At 44.1% G+C, this 23,207-nt stretch overlaps 1 protein-coding gene across 1 annotated transcript in view; it reads left to right on the top strand.

The window, feature by feature from the left end:
- Positions 1-23,207, top strand: part of MED16 (mediator complex subunit 16) — a 49,292-nt gene that overhangs the window by 5,680 nt on the left and 20,405 nt on the right. The window contains exons 5-10 of the mRNA XM_040322140.1: positions 1,111-1,216; positions 7,682-7,837; positions 7,953-8,161; positions 10,296-10,502; positions 10,598-10,808; positions 10,906-11,039. Coding sequence (XP_040178074.1) covers positions 1,111-1,216; positions 7,682-7,837; positions 7,953-8,161; positions 10,296-10,502; positions 10,598-10,808; positions 10,906-11,039 — 1,023 coding nt within the window. The remainder of the gene's footprint in view (positions 1-1,110; positions 1,217-7,681; positions 7,838-7,952; positions 8,162-10,295; positions 10,503-10,597; positions 10,809-10,905; positions 11,040-23,207) is intronic.

The following is a 23,207-nucleotide window of genomic DNA, read 5'->3' as shown; positions in this document are numbered from 1 at the left end:
AGGGATCACTCGATCGATGTGCCGCCATAGTGAAGCACGGGGAAGCCGTGTTTACATACGGCTCTCCCCGTTCTTCAGCTCCGGGGAGCGATCGCGACGTAGCGGCTATAAACGAATAGCCGCGCCGTCGTCCCGGATCGCTCCCTGAGGCTTAAGGACCGCCGCATGTACCGGGCGGGGGGGGGGGGGGGGGTCCCCCGATCGGACCCACGTCAAGCAGAGGACGTATAGGTACGTGCATGTGCCTGTCCGTGCCATTCTGCTGATGTATATTAACATGAGGTGGTCCTTAAGTGGTTAAGGCCATCACAGAGGACAAGGGGGGACACTGTTTGTTTATGTCTGGAGGAAAAGACATTTAAGCTCCCTATACAGAAAGACTTTTTCAAAGTAAGAGCTGTTAAAGTTGTAATATACTCCCTCAAGAGCTGGTTATGGCCAGCTCAAAAAAAAAAGCCTGGATTCTTACCTAAATGCACATAATATACAGTAATAAAATGATATGGCAGTGCTCAACAAGTTTGACATGACAGATATTTTACATATAGGATAGTTTTTTTGATAGTGTAGGAAACAGGTTAAAACTCCTATTAGATTGTTTTTGTTGTTTGTGTCTTGTTGGGGACATTATTCAAAACTTTCTGTCCTGGAGATGCAGCAGAAAATCTCTACACGTGGAAAGTAATTCACCCTTTGGACATGTGTAAGAGAAACACATGTCACCATTGTAAGATGAACTCTTTTCTCTTGTTCTGGTGATAATGCTGATCTTTTTTTAAATTTACCGTTCCTGTCTGAGTCACCAGGACAAACAGTGAAGGTGCTTTTTAGCAGGAACATGGACAGCAAAGAAACCTGACAGGGTTCTAATTCTTCACTACTCTATACTAAGCTTGGGAAAAAATGACTATTCATGGGTATGTGGGATTGTTTTTGGAAAACTGACTGACTGACTTGGTTCAATCCAAAATGCAAGCTGACTAAATGTCTTTGTCAGTGCACGGCCAGCTATGTGAGCTGGTAATGGCAGTTTTTATTTATTTTTTCTCATCTGATAACAGATGTATATTAACTTGTAGCTAACTCCGTTTATTTCCTTCCATTTATTAGGTTCTCCTATGTGCCTCTAATCAGTGTTCCAGTGTAGCAGAGTGCTGGTCCTTGCGTAAGGAAGGACTCCCCCTCAATAACATCTTCCAGCAACTTTCTCCTGGAGGTAAAGTAGCATTATTATAGCCTCTAGATTGAGACTACTCTTCTACAGGTTCAGCCTCTGCCTGCCCTCATTGGAACTTTCCAAACTACAGAACGAAGGTCAAATGTTTCTCTCTGGTGGTTTCTCTTGGATCCCAGTAGACTTTCCTTTAATATTTTTAAAGTGTTTGGTTTCACATATTCTTTTCTATTTATTCCTTTTTCTCTTTTAATGTATGTTTTTTTCATACCTTTTTATAGTGGTTAATGTTAAGAGCAATGCCCAATGTGCTGCCAACATTTTTATTGGGAGCACAAACTACTTTGTAATGCCATCCTGATGTAACCTATCCCCAGAATTATCTCTCTTGCCCTTGGTCTCCAACCACTCTTGTCACATGCCTGTAATCTCTGACCATTGCCTTTAGCATGTCTACAATCCCTGACAATCTACTGTAGTATTTCCACAATCTCTAATGGTTTTCTGTAACATTTCATGCACTAAATATTATGTGGTCCTTTGATGTCTGGGAAACACATTTGCGGCCCCTTTTTATCTTGTAAGTTAACCACTGCCAACCCATTTCTTTATCAGGTTAGTACATTTTCAAATTTTGTGCTGCATGATGTCTAGTTACCCAAATTCACTTTGCCAAAGTGGTCTCATTTTATCAAGGTGCCTGTTAATTGGGACTGTCTGTGTTGCCACACAGGAAACCCTAAAATATTCATGTCATGAGGAATTTATACTAAAACCAACCAATAGGGAAAGTGGCCCTTATGTTGGTGATTAGTAAAAAGAATGCAGCACAACAGTGGTGGTCAGAATGCCACCCTTACAGACCTGGGCTGGGCTGCCGGTTTGGCCAAGTAATGTTGGCTCTGTGGAATCATGGTGTTACTTCAGAGGCTACAATGGTTTACTTGGGGTTTGTTTGACTGATTTCCCATCTAATAATGACTGCATAGTTTTAGAGCCAACACCACATGAAAGAGCTAGCAGTTTGACACTAATGATATTTTAGCTGTCTTCATGGGTGGACTGGTAACCAGAACTATTAAGGGGGTCATTCTTTCTAAAGACCACCAATGTAAGGGGCATTCTTCCTGCCGAACAATAATGCAAGGTGGATTTTTCCCACTGACTCTCATAAAATTGTTTTTAGCAAGGGTTCCCATAAAATGGAGAGCTTTTTCAGGGGTTCATTTACAAATGTTAATTGTGCCTATGTAGTGCCTACTGCCCCATGTTATTGCTGCCTCGGACTGCTAATCTCAGATTGAGTGAGATTTAGTGATGTCACTGTTCTCCTTACTGTAGGCTTTGACATAATGAAACAAACCCCTGCGTCTACCAATGTGGGCACATGCACTTAGACACAGTGCTGGGCACCCCCCATGTAGCATAGTTTTATCTGTTGCCCCTGCCAGTAAGTCCATTATGTTTCCTCTTCCTTTATTAGGTAACAACAACACTGTTTTATGTAGTGAAATCACACAGCTGTGCTGTCACTCTGTGGACAGGAGAGTCTTAAGGCTGGTAAACACAGGCCAAATATCCAAAATAGTTAATATGCAAATACAGTGATACCTATTATAAATAAGGTGCCAAATGTGATATTAAACAGCGCTCAGAAAAATAAGTGAAAATATAAATCAACAAATATAATATTGGTACAGTGACATAGTGAAAAATAAATAAATAATCCACCCTCTAAGTGAGTCAATATATAAGTGTCCAAAAATCCGTGCAAAAATCGCATCAAAAAATACCAGGTTGGCAAATAAAGTCCATAAACTGCCTAAGTGAACAAAAAAATATATATAAATAGTTCATAAATGGAGAACAAAGGAAAAGAAAAAATCCTTCCCGATCTTCAATAAGTGCTTTCACCACACCACAGTGACTGCGTGCTTCCACCACCCATCAGAAATGCAAACTCACCGCAACAAATGGCCTGACACTTTCGTGTTTAGGCACACAGGCTTGTTAACTGACCCCCTCAGTTTAGTTGATAGAACTCCTTCTTTTCATATAGAGTGGAGCATTCAGTTAAACAGATGGAGATCCGAAGCAAAAAGAAAACTCCAAGATAACAGCCATATGCAAATAAGAAAAAGAGAGCACAATAGTGTGATACTGTAACACAACTTTTAATAACACACTACAAATCTCCCAAAGAATGCACTCACAAAGGTAACTCTTGTTACAAGCAGTGTATAAATCCAAAAACTGACACGGTGTAAAACAAAAAATAAAGATATCCTCCAGGTGAACTAGTGGTCACAGCGGACCAACGAATAGCCCAAGTGTTACTCACAGCCCTTGTGCAGGTGTACTGGAGCTGCTGCTTAGGTAATTGAGCTGGTGGCAGATTAGACCATTCCACGTTCAAGCTTAGAAAGTTAAGGTATGCGGTTGTGACTTTAGTAATCACTCCCCGACATGTTTCATCGAAATGATTTCTTCATGGGGTTACTTACCAGCTGTCTAGTGCCGCTTTATATAGTTGCCAGAGTCCTCCCTCCCCCCTTGTGTTGATGCGTGCCTTCTGATGTTAACAAGCTACAGCTGAGTGGGCTTACGTTCCTCCCAGCCATGCTAACATGCAGATGATCCGCTCATCCAATCAGAGCAGCATCATCGTCATGACGCTGTAGCTGGCATTCTTCCAACGTGGTTTAGGCCCTCAGTGGCGACGTTGGTGTATTACACCTCATCCCACTGCCTAGTATCGAATGTAATGTCTAACCCCGATGGTTAAACTGGGGTATGACACTCAACCTGCCTGCAGTGTATTCCATAATGGAGGGATGAAAACCAAATATTGCTGACTGTCAGCTTTTCGGATGTCCCTATGACCACAAGTTACCTCTAGGTCTATGCATACAGAGTATAGCAGTATAAATTCAGAAACACAGAGTACATTGGCTCTCATTATTTAAGCACAAGAGCCAGCCAATTAATGGTGTGTATAGTTATGAATGACATGTATACATATATAAAATATATATTATATAGCACTCTAAAATCTACAAACACATCTCTAGACAATAAGTGTATATACAAAATAGACATTACATTCGATACTAGGCAGTGGGATGTGGTGTAATACACCGACGTCGCCACTGAGGGCCTCCACCACGTTGGAAGAATGCCAGCTACAGCGTCATGGCGATGATGCTGCTCTGATTGGATGAGCGGATCATCTGCATGTTAGCATGGCTGGGAGGAACGTAAGCCCACTCAGCTGTAGCTTGTTAACATCAGAAGGCACGCATCAACACAAGGGGGGAGGGAGGACTCTGGCAACTATATAAAGCGGCACTAGACAGCTGGTAAGTAACCCCATGAAGAAATCATTTCGATGAAACATGTCGGGGAGTGATTACTAAAGTCACAACCGCATACCTTAACTTTCTAAGCTTGAACGTGGAATGGTCTAATCTGCCACCAGCTCAATTACCTAAGCAGCAGCTCCAGTACACCTGCACAAGGGCTGTGAGTAACACTTGGGCTATTCGTTGGTCTGCTGTGACCACTAGTTCACCTGGAGGATATCTTTATTTTTTGTTTTACACCGTGTCAGTTTTTGGATTTATACACTGCTTGTAACAAGAGTTACCTTTGTGAGTGCATTCTTTGGGAGATTTGTAGTGTGTTATTAAAAGTTGTGTTACAGTATCACACTATTGTGCTCTCTTTTTCTTATTTGCATATGGCTGTTATCTTGGAGTTTTCTTTTTGCTTCGGATCTCCATCTGTTTAACTGAATGCTCCACTCTATATGAAAAGAAGGAGTTCTATCAACTAAACTGAGGGGGTCAGTTAACAAGCCTGTGTGCCTAAACACGAAAGTGTCAGGCCATTTGTTGCGGTGAGTTTGCATTTCTGATGGGTGGTGGAAGCACGCAGTCACTGTGGTGTGGTGAAAGCACTTATTGAAGATCGGGAAGGATTTTTTCTTTTCCTTTGTTCTCCATTTATGAACTATTTATATATATTTTTTTGTTCACTTAGGCAGTTTATGGACTTTATTTGCCAACCTGGTATTTTTTGATGCGATTTTTGCACGGATTTTTGGACACTTATATATTGACTCACTTAGAGGGTGGATTATTTATTTATTTTTCACTATGTCACTGTACCAATATTATATTTGTTGATTTATATTTTCACTTATTTTTCTGAGCGCTGTTTAATATCACATTTGGCACCTTATTTATAATAGGTATCACTGTATTTGCATATTAACTATTTTGGATTCTATAATTTTTAAAGCAGCAGCTCTTGCATATTTATTAATTTATTCATTTATTTTATAAATATCACCAGTGTTCACATTTATTCTCCAGCTACGCGCAGTGAGGGTGGCTCAGATTAGACGGCCCTTATCTCCACCCCCTTTTTTTCTACAGGCCAAATATCGATTGATTCAACAGACACCGGCCGACATTCGGGGGCCCGTGTGTACAGAGGCTGTCTGACAGAAGCTGGTCAAACACGGGCTTTTATCAAATGGGCATGTTAGAAAACCAGCATCCAATCAGCGCTTGCTGCCGATGGCTTCCATGTCAGAACACAATAGCTCAGCGGAGGAGATCGCTGCTTGTGTTATGGCCCATACACACGATCCGAAAATCAGACGGAAAATAACACTTTCGACAAGATCGTACGATAATCGTATCGTTAGTACAGAGCTTTCGAGAACTGATCATGACAGTTCATCCGATATTTGATCGGACAAGCACAAAAATTTTCCCTGCACGATACAAGATCATAAGATTTTCGTTTTTGTCAGTACAGTTGTTGTCCAAAAATACACTACAACACATGACATCACTTCCTATTTTATATTATTTATTTTTTAGTCGTACAAGAATTTTTGTGACTTTAGTAACCTATTTGATTTTTTTACTTGCGACTAGTAAGCGAAAAGAGACGAACGATCTGTTGTCTGATTTTCAGATTGTGTGTTTTTTTTTTATTTTTATTTTTTTCGTTCAGTCCACTGGGATGAACAAAATAAATACTCCTCCCTTTTGTGTACCTTGCATTAGGTAGACTTTTGAATGGACTTTAAAGTGGAAGTAAACTTCCAACATTACATTTTACCTATTGGTAAGTCTATAAGGCTTAACTATAGGTAATGCACTGTTTAGGAGATATTTAGTGTACATGCAGCCAGTGCCATCACTGGCGCATGTGCTCTGAGGGAACAGCCTCCCAGGCTGTTCCTTCAGAGCCCTGTACCATGAACACCGTCTCATGCATGCAAAAGATAAACAAATTTAAAGCCTAACTCTAGATGACACTTTTTAGGCAGTAAACAGAATGGGGTTTATTAAGTTATTTTACTAAAACTGGAGAGTGTAAAATCTGGTGCAGCTCTGCATAGAAACCAATTTGGCTTCTAGGTTTTTATTTTTTAACAAAGCTTAATTGAACAAGCTGAAGTTAGAAGCCGATTAGCTACCATGCAGAGCTGCACCAGATTTTGCACTCTCCAGTTTTAGTAAATCAACCCGATGCGTGTTTGTGTTGCGTTTTTTTTTTGTTGGAAAAAGGTATTACGAATAAATAGCTGTCTTGAAGGCATATGCTGAAGTGTTGTTATATAGTTTCAATGTAGATGTTTGCCAGCAAACCATGGAATGACATGAATAAAGTCCAAACGGATGATTTATTGCATGATCACAACACAAGGAGAGTGCACCGTTTCGGAATCACGCAGGACCCCTTCATCAGGCATGTTGAAGGGGTCCTGCGTGACTCCGAAACATTGCACTCTCCTTGTGTTGTGATCATGCAATAAATTATCCGTTTGGAAGCTATTCATGTCGATCCATGGTGTGCTGGCAAATATCTTCATTGTGACTTGAACCAGATTCCAGCTGGTTGTTGCTGCAGCACCCAAATTTCAGAGCTTATCCAGGAATGTGTGCGATGGGAATATGAAGTATGAATTGTTATATAGTTTGTCCCAACTGTGATTGCCATTATTTCTGGACAGCTTGGTGTGTCAAAGAAAGTAATACATAATGGGTCTCCTAACAGGATTGACAGGTAATAAAACTATTGCATATGCATTTATAGGACATTTCTAAATGTGTATGAATGCAGTTATTTTTTTCAATGGTACTATTCACACAGAGCGTTTTACTTGCAATTTAGGTGCAGTCAATTTTAGCTGTGCTCAGAAAAAATAAAACATTTTGTGTCCGCATCTGATTTGAAGCGAAACCTACTTTAAACGGGAACATCTAAGGCTGGTCATACATTATACAATTTTCTTATTCAATTTACTTTAGATTTACATTCAACTATGGTTTATTTTTTTCTTCTGTTTAACTCTGCTAGGAGTATCATATTGTAAGCTAGTTCAGGGCCAAGTGCTCATGTGGATGGCTTGGTGCTTTCTAACTGTTTGTGGAATATATTGATTATGTGTTATACATTTTTGCTAATTGAGCCTTTTTTTTTCAGTGAGTGATAAGCAGCCAATGATACTCAAGTGGCGTATATTGTCAGCCACGAATGAACTTGAGCGTGTGTCTGCTGTAGCTCTACCCAAACTGCCGATTTCCCTTACCAATACGGACATCAAAGTGGCAAATGAGACAAAGTTTTATCCTGGGTTAGGTATGATATATTTATTTTTCTGTATCTTTACCAGAGCAGGCTAGTTGAACTATATGGCTAAAAATTAAAGTACATATTGTCTAGTAATTAGAAATTGTTCTATTTTTTTTTTCAGGTCTAGCACTGGCGTTCCACGATGGTAATGTTCACATTGTCCACAGATTATCACTGCAGACAATGGCTGTCTTATTTGGTTCATCCATGCGTTCCTCTGAGGAGCCCAGTTTAAAACGTCAGCGTTCACCTACCCCATGTGTTCACTTCAAGGCCCTGCAGATGTCCTGGACCTCATTGGCATTAGTTGGATTAGACACCCAGGGCAAGGTTAAGAAGAAGATTCTTAGACTGTATTTTATTGGCTTCTGCCCCTGTATTAGCATTTCTAGAAATAAAAGCATTCACAGATCTAAGAAAAATGTTTCAGTTGTTGTCACTTTCACATTGTAGCCCTTGTTGGTGAGCACACATGCGCATCACATGTAAGTTGTAGAGTACTGGTGACATTCTCATCAATATTTGTGATTGTAGAGATTGATTGAAAGATGTTATACAGTAGTTGCATTATATTTCAAGTGGGAACACCCCTTACATTTTTGTAAATATTTTATTATATCTTTTCATGTGACCACACTGAAGAAATGACACTACAATGTAAAGTATAACAGTGTAAATTTGCTGTCCCCTCAAAATTACTTAACACACAGCCATTAATGCCTAAACTGCTGGCAACAAAGGGAGTACACCCCTAACTGAAAATGTCCAAATTGGGCTCAAATTGTCAATGTTTTGTGTGGCCACCATTATTTTTCAGCACTGCCTTAACCCTCTAGGGCATGGAGTTCACCAGAGCTTCACTGGAGTCCTCTTCCACTCCTCCATGACGACATCACTAAGCTGGTGGATGTTAGAGACCTTGCGCTCTTCCACCTTCCATTTTAGGATGCTCCAATAGGATTTAGGTCTGGAGACATGCTTGGCCAGTCCATCAACTTGTATCCTCTGCTTCTTTAGCAAGGCAGTGGTCGTCTTGGAGGTGTGTTTGGGGTCGTTTATCATGGTGGAATACTGCCCTGCGGCCCAGTCTCTGAAGGGAGGGGATCATGCTCTGCTTCAGTATGTCACAGTACGTGTTGGCATTCATGGTTCCTTCAATGAACTGTAGCTCCCCATTCTCGGCAGCACTCATGCAGCCCCAGACCATGACACTACCACCAACATGCTTGACTGTAAGACACACTTGTCTTTGTACTCCTCACCTGGTTGCCGCCACACACGCCTGACACCATCTGAACCAAATACGTTTCTTGGTCTCATCAGACCACAGGGCATGTTTCCAGTAATCCATGTCCTTAGTCTGCTTGTCTTCGGAAAACGGTTTGTGGGCTTTCTTGTGCATCATCTTTAGAAGAGGATTCCTCCTGGGAACGACAGCCATGCAGACCAATTTGATGCAGTGTGCGGCGTATGGTCTGAGCACTGATAGGCTGACCCTACTCCACCCCTTCAACCTCTGCAGCTATTTCCCAAAGACAACCTCTGGATATGACGCTGAGCATGTGCACTCCACTTCTTTGGTCGACCATGGCGAGGCCTGTTAAACCGCTGAGTGGAACCTGTCCTGTTAAACCGCTGTATGGTCTTGGCCACCGTGCTATAGCTCAGTTTTAGGGTCTTAGCAATCTTCTTATAGCCTAGGCCATCTTTATGTAGAGCAACAATTCATTTTTTCACATCCTCAGAGTTCTTTGCCATGAGGTGCCATGTTGAACTTCCAGTGACCAATGTGAGAGCGATAACACCAAATTTAACACACCTGCTCCCCATTCACACTAATGAGTCGCATGACATGGGGAGGGAAAATGGCTAATTGGGCCCAATTTGGACATTTTCACTTAGTGGTGTACTCGCTTTTGTTGCCAGCGGTTTAGAAATTAATGGCTGTGTGTTTGCGTTATTTTGAGGGTACAGCAAATTTACACCATTATACAAGTTGTACACTCGCTACTTTACATTGTAGCAAAGTGTAATTTCTTTAGTGTTGTCACATGAAAAGATATAATGAAATATTTACAAAAATGTGAGGGGTGTACTCTTGTGAGATACTGTATATGCTTCCTGTGTTTGCATGGGTTTCTTCCAGGTGATTTAATTTCTTCCCACCCCAAAAAATAGTGGTAGGTTAAGTCATTCAAATCTGATCCTTAAGTGGGGAATGTGCATGATGTGTGTATGTTCCCTTTGGTGGACCAGGACTGATGTTCGTTGTTTTGCCTGTGATGCCTTACAACACACCAATTTTTAGTGCAAAATATGTGAGTAAAATAAACTTTCTATAAGGATGTATAACACGTTTGTGAAAATTGTGTGCAGGGAGATGCTGTAGTAAAATGTATGAATATACTTATTCTTTAATTATTATAATTCTTTGTTTAGTAATTTCAATTCTCTGCCTTAACAGCTCAGCATGCTGAGAGTCTCCCCATCTATGGGTCACGCACTTGATATGACTACATCACTTCGTCATCTCCTGTTCTTGTTGGAGTACTGCATGGTGACTGGGTATGACTGGTGGGATATCCTGCTACATGTACAGCCTAACATGGTACACAATTTAGTAGAGAAACTACATGAAGAGTATACCAAACAAAATGCAGCACTGCAGCAGGTGAGATCTAGTTGGGTACATAAAAATGAGCACAACATCATAATTTTAAAGCAAGTGTGTTTAGCATATGAAATATAACCTTGTTAATAATTTAGGTCCTTTCCACCCGGATCTTGGCTATGAAAGCATCACTTTGTAAACTGTCACCCAGCACCATCACCCGAGTCTGTGACTATCATGCCAAGTTGTTCCTTATTTCAGTCAGCTGCACTCTGAAGTCTTTGCTGCGACCCCACTTTCTTAACACCCCTGACAAAAGCCCAGGCGACAGGCTTACTGAGATCTGCAATAAATACCCTGATACAGGTACATCTAATGCAAAGTTGAAGTACAAATATAAATATTTTTTTACAGTGCTTGGTATTCGCTGTAATCCAGATTTTTCTTTTTTTTGTTCTTTTAGATATAGATAAAGTGATGATCAACCTGAAAACGGAGGAGTTTGTTCTAGACATGCCAACTCTTCAGTCGCTACAGCAACTTATTCAGTGGATTGGTGACTTTGTGTTGTATCTGCTGGCCAGCCTTCCCAACCAGGTAACCATGCTTTACCCCGAGCCCCTTCGGGATCTCCTTTTGTTAATTTTACAGTTCCATTTTTCCTGGAGTATAATGTCAAGATCTAGTTATAATGGTTACATAAACATGTACTTTATTAGGTGGCTAGAAAAAACTCTAATTTACCTATACTGCAAGTGTTCATGAACATTTTTGAAAGCCTTATGTTCCTCTTTAACCATTACTTGACTAATATAGTTTCAGTCCTATTCCTTTACTAAAGGTTAGTAGGTCTTCTCATTCACACTGTAATTGCAAGAAAAATATTAAAGCAGAACTTGCAGCAATTAAAAAATTGCTGAAATATAAGGGGTACGTCGAATGAGGTGTATGCCACCCAGTGCCAGGACAAGGTCATCCAGTACCCAGGTGCGCCCCCACCCCATTTTTATGCATGAGCATAGTGTGCAGAGGTCAAAATTAGATACATTAAAAAGTGCAAGGGTCAGGAGCAAAAATAATGTACAGAGTGTAGCATTCCGGAGTGGATAAAGTACAGAGTGTATGGGTATGGTCTATGTAATGTACAGCTGTGCAGAGATACACCCTAGTGCACCGCAGTACCCCAAATGAGGTCTCTGTCTCTCCCTCTCCCTCAGAGTTACCATGGGTTGTCTGGCTCTGTGTGTGTCTCCTAGTGTCCAGTCGGGTTGGCTGCCTGGTGTCTGGATGCGGCTTCGTGTTTGGAGAATGCATGCTCTTTGAGGCCACACTTGTGATGCCGGGGAGAGAACTGAGGGTTTGGACCGCCGCATCGCTGGACCGTGAGAAAGGTGAGTGTGTTTACTAAAAGTCATCAGTTACACTTTTTGTAGCTGCTGACTCTTCTTAAACACAAAAACAAGCGGAACTCTGCTTTAGGTTGGTACACATGCTCAGGTTTTTTGTTTGTTCAGATTGCTGCCCGCTAGGTTCTTGCATCTACACAAGTGATGTGGATAAAAGATTTTCAGGGACATTGTATTCTGACACCGGGGGTTCCCCACTGTCAGAATACACTGATTAGTGCTGCATCATATTGGCTGCAAGCCGCTAATTGAACAAGGTTTTCCAGCCGTCCAGTTCGACAGAAGCCAATTTAATGATTGGCTTCTGTCTAACAGCGGGAGCTACACACAGACTGAAAGTTCAGAGAGGGCACTGGAGCTGGCTGGAACATGAAACACACATACACTTTCCTGGACTTGACTATTATGCAATCGCATTCATTGTTTATACTTAGATTTTTTTTAGATAAGTTAGGAATTACTGGGACTTCTAAGGTATAGATGTATTCCACATACACATGATATCTTATCTTATTAAAAATTATCTGTGTGTGTGGAATACATCTATGTAGCACCTCTGTGTGTGTGTGTGTGTGTGTGTGTGTGTGTGTAATACATCTATGTAGCACCTCTGAAGTCCAATTGTATTCCTAACTTATTCAAGAAAGTTACCTTTCCACTTGGTAAACCTGCAGTGCAAGGGGCAGGTTTACAAAGAGCATAGTACAGGGTGAAAGGCAGAGAAGGTCGCGACTCACAGGGAGAAGATACAGTCTGCCATCTGTCCTCATCTTCACTCAGGAAGAGCTCTGGAGTATGCTGGGCAGTGGGTAGGAAGCAGTAATCAAGGCTGCAGTGTAAACTTCTTGCTCTGCTCACCAGTACTGGAGCTTTTTCTGTGGAATCCCAGACTCAGCCGGCCACACTAACAAGAGCTCAAGGAGCTGTTTTCCCTTTCTAAAAAGGGGTGTGACTGCTGCCTGATAGAGGAGTTTGCCAATCGAGAAGGGTGCATCTTCCGCTCTTTTGATGCAGGCTGTAGCGGCAGCACGGAGCATAGGATAGTGACACTCTTCTGAATTCTAACAACCTGCCGCCCCTCCCACACTCCGCCCAGGGCACATGCCCCTCCCCCGTACCAGCCCTGATGCCACTTTGTGAAGCCTCTTCTTTACGATTTACGTTTTTTACTGATTGCCGGGAGTACAGCTATTACTACACTCCTGAAGCTCTGACAGGAGAGATGCACTCTACTACACAGCAGTTGCTCTGGCTGCATCTTTTCCATTCACAGCATACCTTTTGTATTTTGTGACTGGGTTTGCATAAAACAAAGTATTCTGTGATTGGGCAGGAGGTGGAGAGAGGCAGGCAGAGCATCTGCTGTATTGGATACCTGAAGATTTCATGTCAGAGTGCTGGAAGTATAACAATAGCTATGCTTCCGACTAAGCCAAAAAGATTTTAAAAGTGCTTTGTGGAAATGTGAATGAAGTGTCGCTTTGTACACTTCAAATAAAGTAAAAAAAAAAAGTGAACCGTGATTTCCTCCTCCGCTGCAGCCAAAAACAGAAAGCTGTCCGCATGCTAAAACTGAACTTTTAGCGTGCAGGCAATGTGAACAGTGGATGTATATAAATCATGCTGAATGATCCGATTCAGAACTGCAAAACCACAGGTGATTGCTATTCAATAGATACAAATTTAAAGCCAGACTATAATTGGTACTGTGAATACTTGGACCTCATGCACACTGGCCATTTTCCCATGAATGCCTTTTTTCTCCTGGCTGGAAAGAAGCAGCTTTAAAAAAAAAAAATGCCTAAAGCTGCATTTTTGTAATTGTGTTTAGGAATGCCTTTGGCTCCTGCTGCTGTCAAAGTCAGTCAGCCAATGAGGAGAGCAAGGGGGCGGGCCGGGCCATGGCTCCCTGTCTGAATGGACACAGGGAGCTATGGTTCGGCTTGGGTGCACCTATAGCAAGCTGCTTGCTATGGGAACACTCAACAGGAGGGAGGGACCCGAGAAGAAACTAAGGGCCAGATCCACAAAGCAGCTGCGCCGACTTAACTCGAGATACGTGTCGTAATTAAAATTTACACGGCGCGTATCTTTGCGCCTGATCCTCAAAACGAGATACACCTTAAAATCATGTTTTTCCATCCTACCTAAAATAATTACACCGGCGCTTTTCCGTGCGCAAATTACGCTAGACACGTCGCTGTTTTGATAGGCAAAGATGCAAATGAGGGAGATAGGGCGATCCACAAAATTAAGTGTGTGCGCCGTAGATTACGCCCTGTGCGCTTCTGTTAGTTTCAATGTGTAAATTTACACTTTATAAAAGGTGCCCTAATTTTACACATGCCGTGTAAAGGTCAGCTAAAGCAACACCATTAAGGAAGAGCTGAGCACACACACTTGCTGGACTACAATCTGTATGCCAACATGCCAGGGGCATCCATGCGCATAGCTAGACTAGTGACTTCAGTGACCGAGGGTACCCCCTCTTCTGAGGGAACAGCAGTCAGGAGACGCCTCACAGAATGCATCTTTGCACAGTAAACACACACATTAATTATGTCACAATGAGAATGCATGAATGCACACCACTGTGGTCCCTAGCACAGACATATCACATGCACATCTAATTGGATTAGATCCAAGTACCCCCCCCCCCAATTGGTACTTGGGAGCAGTAACGCCACGCCACGGCTCCAATTCTGTTATTGTGCATTCATACACCATTCAGGGACCTGGGATCACTTCTCCCTGGTTTTGGGGATCCCTTCTCCTCCAAAACTGAGGGTGACACCCTTATTTAATCAGGAATGCCACCCCCCCACATTCACACATCATTCACACACATAAACCAAATCATAAGTACAGTATAATAAACAAAATCATAAAAAATAAAAAGTACCCCTGCAAATTAATTGCGGCGGCGATTGCTCCGTCTGGGCTGCCCACGGACACGGGCACGGCCACGGCCAACCGGAGGATCTTCATGGGGGGGGGGGGGGGGGGGGTGTTAGCAGGGGAGGGAGTATCTTCGTGGGGGGGGTGTTAGCAGGGGAGGGAGTATCTTCATGGGGGTGGGGGTGTGAGCACAGGAAGGAGGAGCCTCCCCTGGTGTCTGTCCTCCTGCTGGCCTGCCCTCCAAGGCCACTGCTATCCTTGTCAGACAGTTTGTGAGGGCATTGGCCTGGCCAGCCCGGGTATTGTCCTGGACAGCCCGGGTATTGTCCTGCACAGCCTGGGTCAGGGCAGTCACCTCCTGGGCCACGCCTGTTGTGGCGGTCTGCAGCTCACACAAGCATGTGATGACCGCCAATGAGTTTGTGGCCACATCACCGAGTGACTCCTTCATTACACCCAGGCTGTGCTCCATCTGGGTCAGAGTCTCTTTTATCTGACCCAGATGGCAGGTCTGCCGGTCATTGTCCTTCTGCAGACTGGCCAGGATCCACACACTTGGCACATCTTCCCTTCCCCCACCCACACATGCTAATCACCAGATAGAAAAACCAAAAACTTACCTGACCTCACAGGAACACCTGACTGATATCCATGCAGGCCCACCACCTGCTCTGGCTGGAAACACCGCCCATTCCTCCTCACTCAGACGGATGGGACAGGGTCCCCCTCCTCCAGTGCCCGTGGTATGGGCAGTGATCTTTGCCACCTTATTACGGACCACGCTCTTTAGATCGTTGATCTTTTTTTGGATGCCAGCGGGGGTCCTCGTCTGCCCCCCCCCCCCCCCCGCCGCATTGATCTGAAACGTAACCTTCTTTAGAATCGCCTTCCTTTGGGCCGGGGAGGTGTATGGCGTAAGGGATGCAGGATGTCCTCTGCCGCTCCAATGCGTGTCTCAGCCTCAGTGACTCTGTCTTTTACCTTGGATAGATCCTGGCGCAGGAGGGAGATGTCTACTTTTGACTTCATCGATTTTCAGCTGTGAGTGTCCCCTGCAGCGTCACAATGGCCTCCTAGACCTTGGCTGTATCAGCGCCCTGATGAACCACCGCGGAGCCCTCACCTTCGCCATCTTTGGCCTGCGGCTCTGAATCCTGATGGCAGAATTTCGCCAGTTTGTCCACCGCCTTGGAGGTCCTCTTCGGTGGAGACATGTTCTCTTCGGGCTGTAGATGGTCAGACCGTCGCCAGGCAGATCAGGATAGTCGCCGCTCCGGGAGTCAGGCCCGTACTGCGGTCCGCTACCGGATGTGTTTATACCACGGAGGGGGCCCCCAGGGGGAGATGTATCCCAGGGCAGCCAGGGAGGTCTGTAGAGCTCGCCGAGATCTCCGCCGGGTGTCGCAAGTCAGCCGCCGTTCCGAGCGGCAGTCCCGCGGCTCAGGGAGGGTGTGGGTGCGCTGCTGCAGCGGCCCCTGGGAGGCCAGAGGCTACCCCAGGAGGAGATGTACCCCAGTGCTGAAGGGGAGGCCTGTATATTTCACCCAGGCCTCCGCCGGGTGTAGCAAGATGGCCACCGTTCTGGAAGGTAGGCCGAAGCCGCTGCCCACCTCACGGCAGAAAGAGGGTGCGGATGAGTCACTGTGGCAGCCTCAGGGAGACCGGAGGGTATTCCAGCAGATGCAGCTCGGGCAAGCTGGGATTCCTGTCGAATCCTCCGAGGCCTCCGCTGGGTGTAGCATAATGGCCGCAGCACCGGGATGTAGGCCGAAGCCGCGGCCCGTCCCACGGCTCAGGGAGGTTTTTAGAGATGTTTCTGCGGGGGCAGCATACAGTTCGGAGGCCGAGCACCAGGCAGGCTGTTCCAGGATCCAGAGTGCCGCCGCCGGGCGGAGCAACACAGCCATCGCTTCAGGGACTAGGCCGAAGCCGCGACCTGTCCTACGGGCGATGCAGGGATCCGGGAAACCCCTCGTTGGCGGCCTCAGGCTGCGCTCCAGCAGGCTGGCAGACCCCAAAAACCCCAGAGATGACACCTCAAACCCCCTGTCACATATGATGGCATATATTTGTCAGGATGCCAGCAGGATGTTATTTCAGGATTAAAGGCAAGCGAAGCTCACTTAACACGCTGCCTTTTCCATTGCCGTCCAGGCCACGCCCCGCGGCATTCCCTTTTAAAGGCGAGCTCTTATTCGGTTTCTCCTTTGTGGAGGTCCTAGCTCATTCCTCTGAGAAGAGTAAAGGGTTCCCTTCTCAAAGAATAAGCCACAGAATAAGAAGCCTTTTTGCGGTTTCCAGAACAAGGTCAATTTTAGAACCAACAGGCGAAGAAAAAGTGGTCTTTTAACAAAGATAAGCAAAAGACGGGGACTCTCTTTGCTCCTTCAGCCCCTTCCAAAAATCCCCAGGATAGGAGTAGGGTTGTCCCATTTCGTCAAAGAATGGGCAGAAATTTCCGACAATTCCTTTATTCTTCAAACATTGGAAAGGGGTTACAGGTTGGAATTCAAGAGTCTACCACCCCCCCCCCCCTCCAGAGATTTTTTCTTACTCATCTGCCGAGAAACCAAGAGAGACGGCAAGCCATGTTGAATTTAGTTCCTGTGTGAGAAACAGGGGGGGGGGGGGGGGTCTTGTCTCTTCCAGAAAATCTAAAATTCCTGGGATTTGGAGGCAAGCTGCTCCTCAAATTTCTGGGAACTGTTAGCTGTAGAGAAGGCTCTTTTGACTCTGCAAAAGAGGGTCTGTTCAAGAGACCTATTGGTTTTCTCAGACAGTGCCACTACGGTGGCGTACCTAAACAAGCAAGGGGCACTTGTTTGAAATTGCTTCTAAAGCTGTCACAGCAGATTCTGTCCTGGGCGGAAATCAATGTCACCTCAGAGCAGTCCACATCAGGGGTTCAGAGAATACGCTGGCGGACTATCTAAGCAGAGTGAGCGTCGGTTCCAGCTGTTGGGAGCTACATCAAGGCAGGTTCCGGGAGATTGTGCTAAGATGGGGTCTTCCTGCAGTGGATCTTTTTGCCTCCAGTCTCAAGAGAAAGCTGCCAGCATTTTTCTCACTGGAGAGAGAGTCAGGGTCCTTGGGGACGGATGCTCTCTCCTTCCTGTGGGATTTCGCTATGGCCTATGCCTTCCCTCCTTTTCCCCTCTTACCTCTGGTAGTTAGGAAATTATTCAGGATCGGGCAGGAGAGGTTCCGATTGCCCCCTGGTGGCACAGGAGGAGTTGGTTTTTTCCTCTCTGAAGACCCTCTCTGTGGCTTTTCCCTGGTCTCTTCCAGATCGGAAGGATCTACTCCATCAGGGACCAGTGTTGCATCCAAGCCCTCAGACCTTCCATTTGACGGCCTGGAGGCTGAGCGGCGCATATTACAGTGGAGAGGGTGTTCAGAGAAAGTTATTTATACTTTCCTGGACAGCCCCAAGTTGGTCACAAGGAGAATCTATGGGAAAGTTTGAAAAACTTTATTTCCTGGCAAAGGAAATCCAGTTGGATTCTTTTTCCACTCCCTGTATATTGGATTTTTTGTACAAAGGAGTAGAAAGGTCTATCTGTCAGCACCCTTAGGGTTCAGGTTGCGGCCCTGTCTGTGTTTTCAGACAACAGGCTAGCGGAAGATCCTTTTAGTCAGGAGTTTCTTTTCAGCCAGATCTAGATATGCTCCCAGGATCGTCAAACATGTGCCTCCTTGGGATCTGTCATTAGTGTTAAATGCTCTAACAAGGGCTCCTTTTGAGCCTTTGCATGAAGCTTCCCTGAAATGTATTTCCTTAAAGATTTCCTTCCTTTTGGCTATTACGTCAGGAAGAAGGATTTCTGATCTACAGTCTCTTTCCTGTAGAGTCCCCTTCCTGAGGATTCTAGAGGACAGGGTAGTGATTAGACCTGATCCTTTCTATTTGCCCAAAGTATCTTGTTACTTTCATAGGTCCCAGGAAGTAGTCCTTCCTAGTTTCTGTACCTCTCCCAAAAATGTGGAGGAGGAAAGATTTAGTTTTTTAGACGTAAAGAGATGTCTTCTACTTTACCTAGAGAAAAATACAGTGGGTTTAGGAGTTCCTTCCAGCTGTTAGTATTGTTCAGTGGCCCCATAAAGGGGTCCAAAGCGTCTAAAAGCTATTGCTAGACGCATTAGGGAAGCTATTTTGTGAAGCTTACAAAGCGTCAGGTCGTATCCCTCCTTCTAGAATTAGGGCTCATTCTACGAGATCCATGGCTACGTCATGGGCAGAAAGAGCGGGGGCATCATGGGAAGAAATTTCTAAAGCTGCCGTCTGGTGGTCCTCTCATGCATTTGTCAAACATTATAGAGTTCACATGCTTTCCAGCCAGGACCTCTCCTTTGGTAGAAAAGTGCTTCAGGCTGTTGTCCCTCCCTAAGGTATAGAATCTTGCTTATGCTCTCAAGTAGCTGTCCTGGAAGGTGAAAGGGGGTAAAACCCTGTTAGTCTTACCGGTAACGGTATTTCCAGGACAGCGTCTATATTCCCACCCTATTTTTCTTTCACCTGGTGGTGGTGATGTTTTTTCCTCTGCTAAGTGCACTTTGGCTGAGGTTTGCTTGATCTTCTAACCAACTGAAGGTCGGAGGAAAGGGAGGGGCCTTTTAAATTGTATCTGATTTGTGTTTCCTGTAGAGGGCAGAGCCAATCATCTCTCAAGTAGCTGTCCTACGGCTGTTATCCTGCTGGACACTCTAACGTCCAGTCAGGATAACTGGACAAAATGACGGCCGGGCGGGAAGTGGTTAAATGCCTATGTGTGCATAGCCATTAGGGGATTTGGAGGCTGGACAAAAAAAACACATCATATGCCATTAAAAGTGGCATTTCTTACACCCAGCGTGCATGAGTTTTTATTTTTTTTAAATCTATAAACTTTACAACCCCCCACTGCAGGTGCCTGCGGGGTACTGTTCTTTAAAGCCAGCGGTCGGCTGTCTTGTAATAGCAAGCAGAGCCTCTTACTAGCTGCTTGATACTATACTGTTAGTTTTAAAACCATACCATGTTGTCTGTAGCAGACTAAATCCCAAAAATGCTACTGCAGGTGTTTCAACCAGCATTTGGACAAACAAAATGGGTAGTGGCGTTGCTAAATAGTCATCAATTAGTCCTTGAAGTGGATACTCAGTATATGTGGAGGGGGAGAGATGAAGAGGAGAGACCTGTATGGATTACTTTAGCAGGCCAAAATAACCTTTGGCAGCTTTTGAGGGGGAAGTTGAAAGAAGATTCCAGATATGCAAACAGAAGAGAAACACAGGCGCCTCTAGGTTAGATCTGTAAACATTTTAATGCGATGCAGGTACATTATCCTCTTACATGGAGGTTAAGGAAGTATGGCACAAGTCGATCCACACTGGCGTATCGTTCACTGCAGAGCAGCGTTCTTATCAGCTGATTTTTCTGCCTGTGGGGGAGAAATTTATGGGCAGTCAGGTACCCGAATAAGATAAAATAAGGTCATTTTACAGTACAATTTATGGAATATAGGAATAGATGCGCTAGTACAGAGCTCTGTAGGCTCAAGTGCTTTCCATCAGTTGAAGAAAGAGGTGAGAGAGTTCAGTTCTCTTCACAATAAAAAAACTACCCTAGCTCTGTGTTCTTGAAGCATGTAGCCAATTGATACGATCAAACAGGTGCTATGTTCAACAAGGAACAACCGATGCATAGAAAAATCTTCTCTTTAAGTTTATACTGCTGTAACACTGTATCCTTGAGGCAGTTGTACAGATGTAGATACTCTGCTGAGCAACAAAAAAAACATCTGGTACAGATTCCCAGCTTCTGTATAAGGTTCTGCTCACATTTGATTGTTACGGGAAAAACGCATGTCGCTCTTGCAGTGCTATTGTTTATGGCACCCCAAACGCAGAAAGCAAATACACTCTTTGCCGTACAGCAAAACGTGTGACAAAGAACGCTCAAACCTAAACACTGAAAGATGCTCCGTGAGCTTCTTTGCCATGTTTGTTGCGCATAAGGCAGCCTATCAATAAATGTCAAGTCCTCCTGTGCTCTCATGCAAAGGCGAACGCCTGTGCCGGTCCCACACGCACGCAGGCAGCGATCGTCTCGCACATGAGACATCGCCACGAATGTCAGATCATGGGCAGTAATTCTAGCACTAGACCTCCTGTGTAAAGTAGTAACCTGTAAAAGCTTTTAAAGAGTCACCTATGGATAGTAAAATGTACGTTGTTTGTTGCTGTTGCATGGGTGTGCGCAATTTTAAAGCGTGACATCGCCGTAACAACTTTTAATAGGTTACCAAAAAATTGTGTTATGTATGGTGGTATTTTTTTTTTTTGTATTAAAATTCAAAGAAGTGTAATTTTTTTTCCCCCCGAAATTTTTTTTTTTTTAAACGGTGCACAAATACTGTGTGGCATAAAAAATTGCAACACCCAGCAAGTTATTCTCTAGGGCCGCTACTTTAAAAAAAAATATTAGAAAATTAAGTTAGAACCCTGAATAATTATAGCAAAAAATACTGCAGTAGGGACAATTGGAGCCCAGGATATATGGTGAAGGGCAGGGGAACCAGGTAACATTTTGCCCAAAAGCTTGACAGTAAGACTGACAAGTCTAAACTACCACTTGTCTACCAGCACTGTTGATAAAAAGCAAGTAAAGTCTGAAGTTACAGAAAAAGGTGGCATGGTGCAAGGCTGGGCATGACAAAACCTGAAAATGCATCTCTTTATTTTAACCCAATGGGGGGCATTGTATCTAATTCATCCACATTGTTTCTTTTCGAAGCAACTTTGCATAAGTCTCTTAGGCTGCTTTCACATTGCAGCGTCGAGCCGCGGTGACGGTATAGCCGCGCTATTTGTAGCGCGGCTATACCATCGTGTTTACCGCGATATTCGGGCGCTAGCGGTGAGGTTTTACCCCCCCCGCTAGCGGCCTAACAAGGGTTAATACCGCCCGCATTGATTTCAATGGGAAGGCGCGGTATAGGAGCGGTGAACACACCGCTCCTATACCGCGGTAAAGATGCGGCTAGCAGGACTTTTGGAGCGTTCCTGCTAGCGTTCCTGCTAGCGCACCGCTTCAGTGTGAAAGCCTTCGGGCTTTCACATTGAAGACTACAGGGCATGATTTTTCATGCGGTATAGCAGCACTATTTTTAGCGCTGTACCGCATGAAAAACGCCCCAATGTGAAAGGGGCCTTAGTAAAATTTAACTGGCAAATGCCAACTACTTGAAGACCATCTGGGCATGCGCCTTAATACATTCCAAAATGTTCAGCGACTGTGCTGGAAGATTTTCTACTTAAACTGGAAAGTGCAAAATCTGGTGCTGCTCTGCACATAAATCAATCGTCTTCCATTTTTTTCCATAAAAGCTTAATTGAACAAGCTGAAGTTAGAAGCTGATTGGCTACCATAAACGGCTACACCAGATTTTGCACTGTCCAGTTTTAGTAAATCAACCCCACAGTGTCTGCTACTCTTAAGCCTTGTACACACGATCGGATTTCCATCGGACAAATCCGTGGAATTTTGTGCGAAGGGTGTTGGCTGTGAACTTGGTATACATACAAACGGCAGAACTTTTTCAGCCAACATATACGGAACTACATGGTTTTTCAGTTCTTTAGCGCCACCCTTTGGGCAACTTCTGCTAATGTTGTCTTATGGTTTAGCATTGGTTAGGAGAATGCGTGTTTGAACTTTTGGATTTTTATTCTGAAGGACTTGTGTACACACAATCGGATAATCCGACAAGATACATTTGTTGTCGGAAACTCAGACATCTGTCCGATGGAGCATACAAACAGTCAGATTTTCCGACAAAACCCTGCCATCACACATTTGTTGTCGGAAAAAATCCAATCGTATGTACGGGCCTTAAGGTTAGCTTGCACAATATGCTGATGTTTCTCCAATAGGTTACGTAACAATTCCCAATGTGTGTCATATTGAGCAATACACTGCTATCTTGTATTTCCTCAGGAGCTTCCTGATTTCATATTCTCGCTCAAAGTATCCAGTGGGTATACTCCCTTTCTCAAAATAATCTTTGTAAGCTCGCTGCTTCCTTTTTAAAAGGTATTGTCATCAGAGCAATGGCTACAAATACAAAGGATCTAACCAGTGGGGATACCCTGAATTGGAGTAGGTGACTTTAGTGCCACTCAGACCAGCGCTGTGTACTGTATGCATCTCAAGCTACAGCGCTTCACTTTTTCCTCATTTTATTATGTTACAGCCTTATTCCAAAATAGATTGAATTAATTATTTTCCTCAACATTCTATAAACCATACTAAAATGACAGCATAAGGAGTTTGTTTAAAAATTTTGCCACTTTCTTAAAAAAAAAAAATGAAAAACTTGCATGTACATAAGTATTCACAGCATTTGCCATGACACTCAAAATTGAGCTCAGGTGCATCCTGTTTCCACTGATCATCCTTAAGGCGTTTCTACAACTTGAT

This window comes from Rana temporaria, chromosome 1, assembly GCF_905171775.1.
Source record: "Rana temporaria chromosome 1, aRanTem1.1, whole genome shotgun sequence".
Classification (NCBI taxonomy): domain Eukaryota; kingdom Metazoa; phylum Chordata; class Amphibia; order Anura; family Ranidae; genus Rana; species Rana temporaria.
This window is presented reverse-complemented; position numbering and strand designations above follow the sequence as displayed.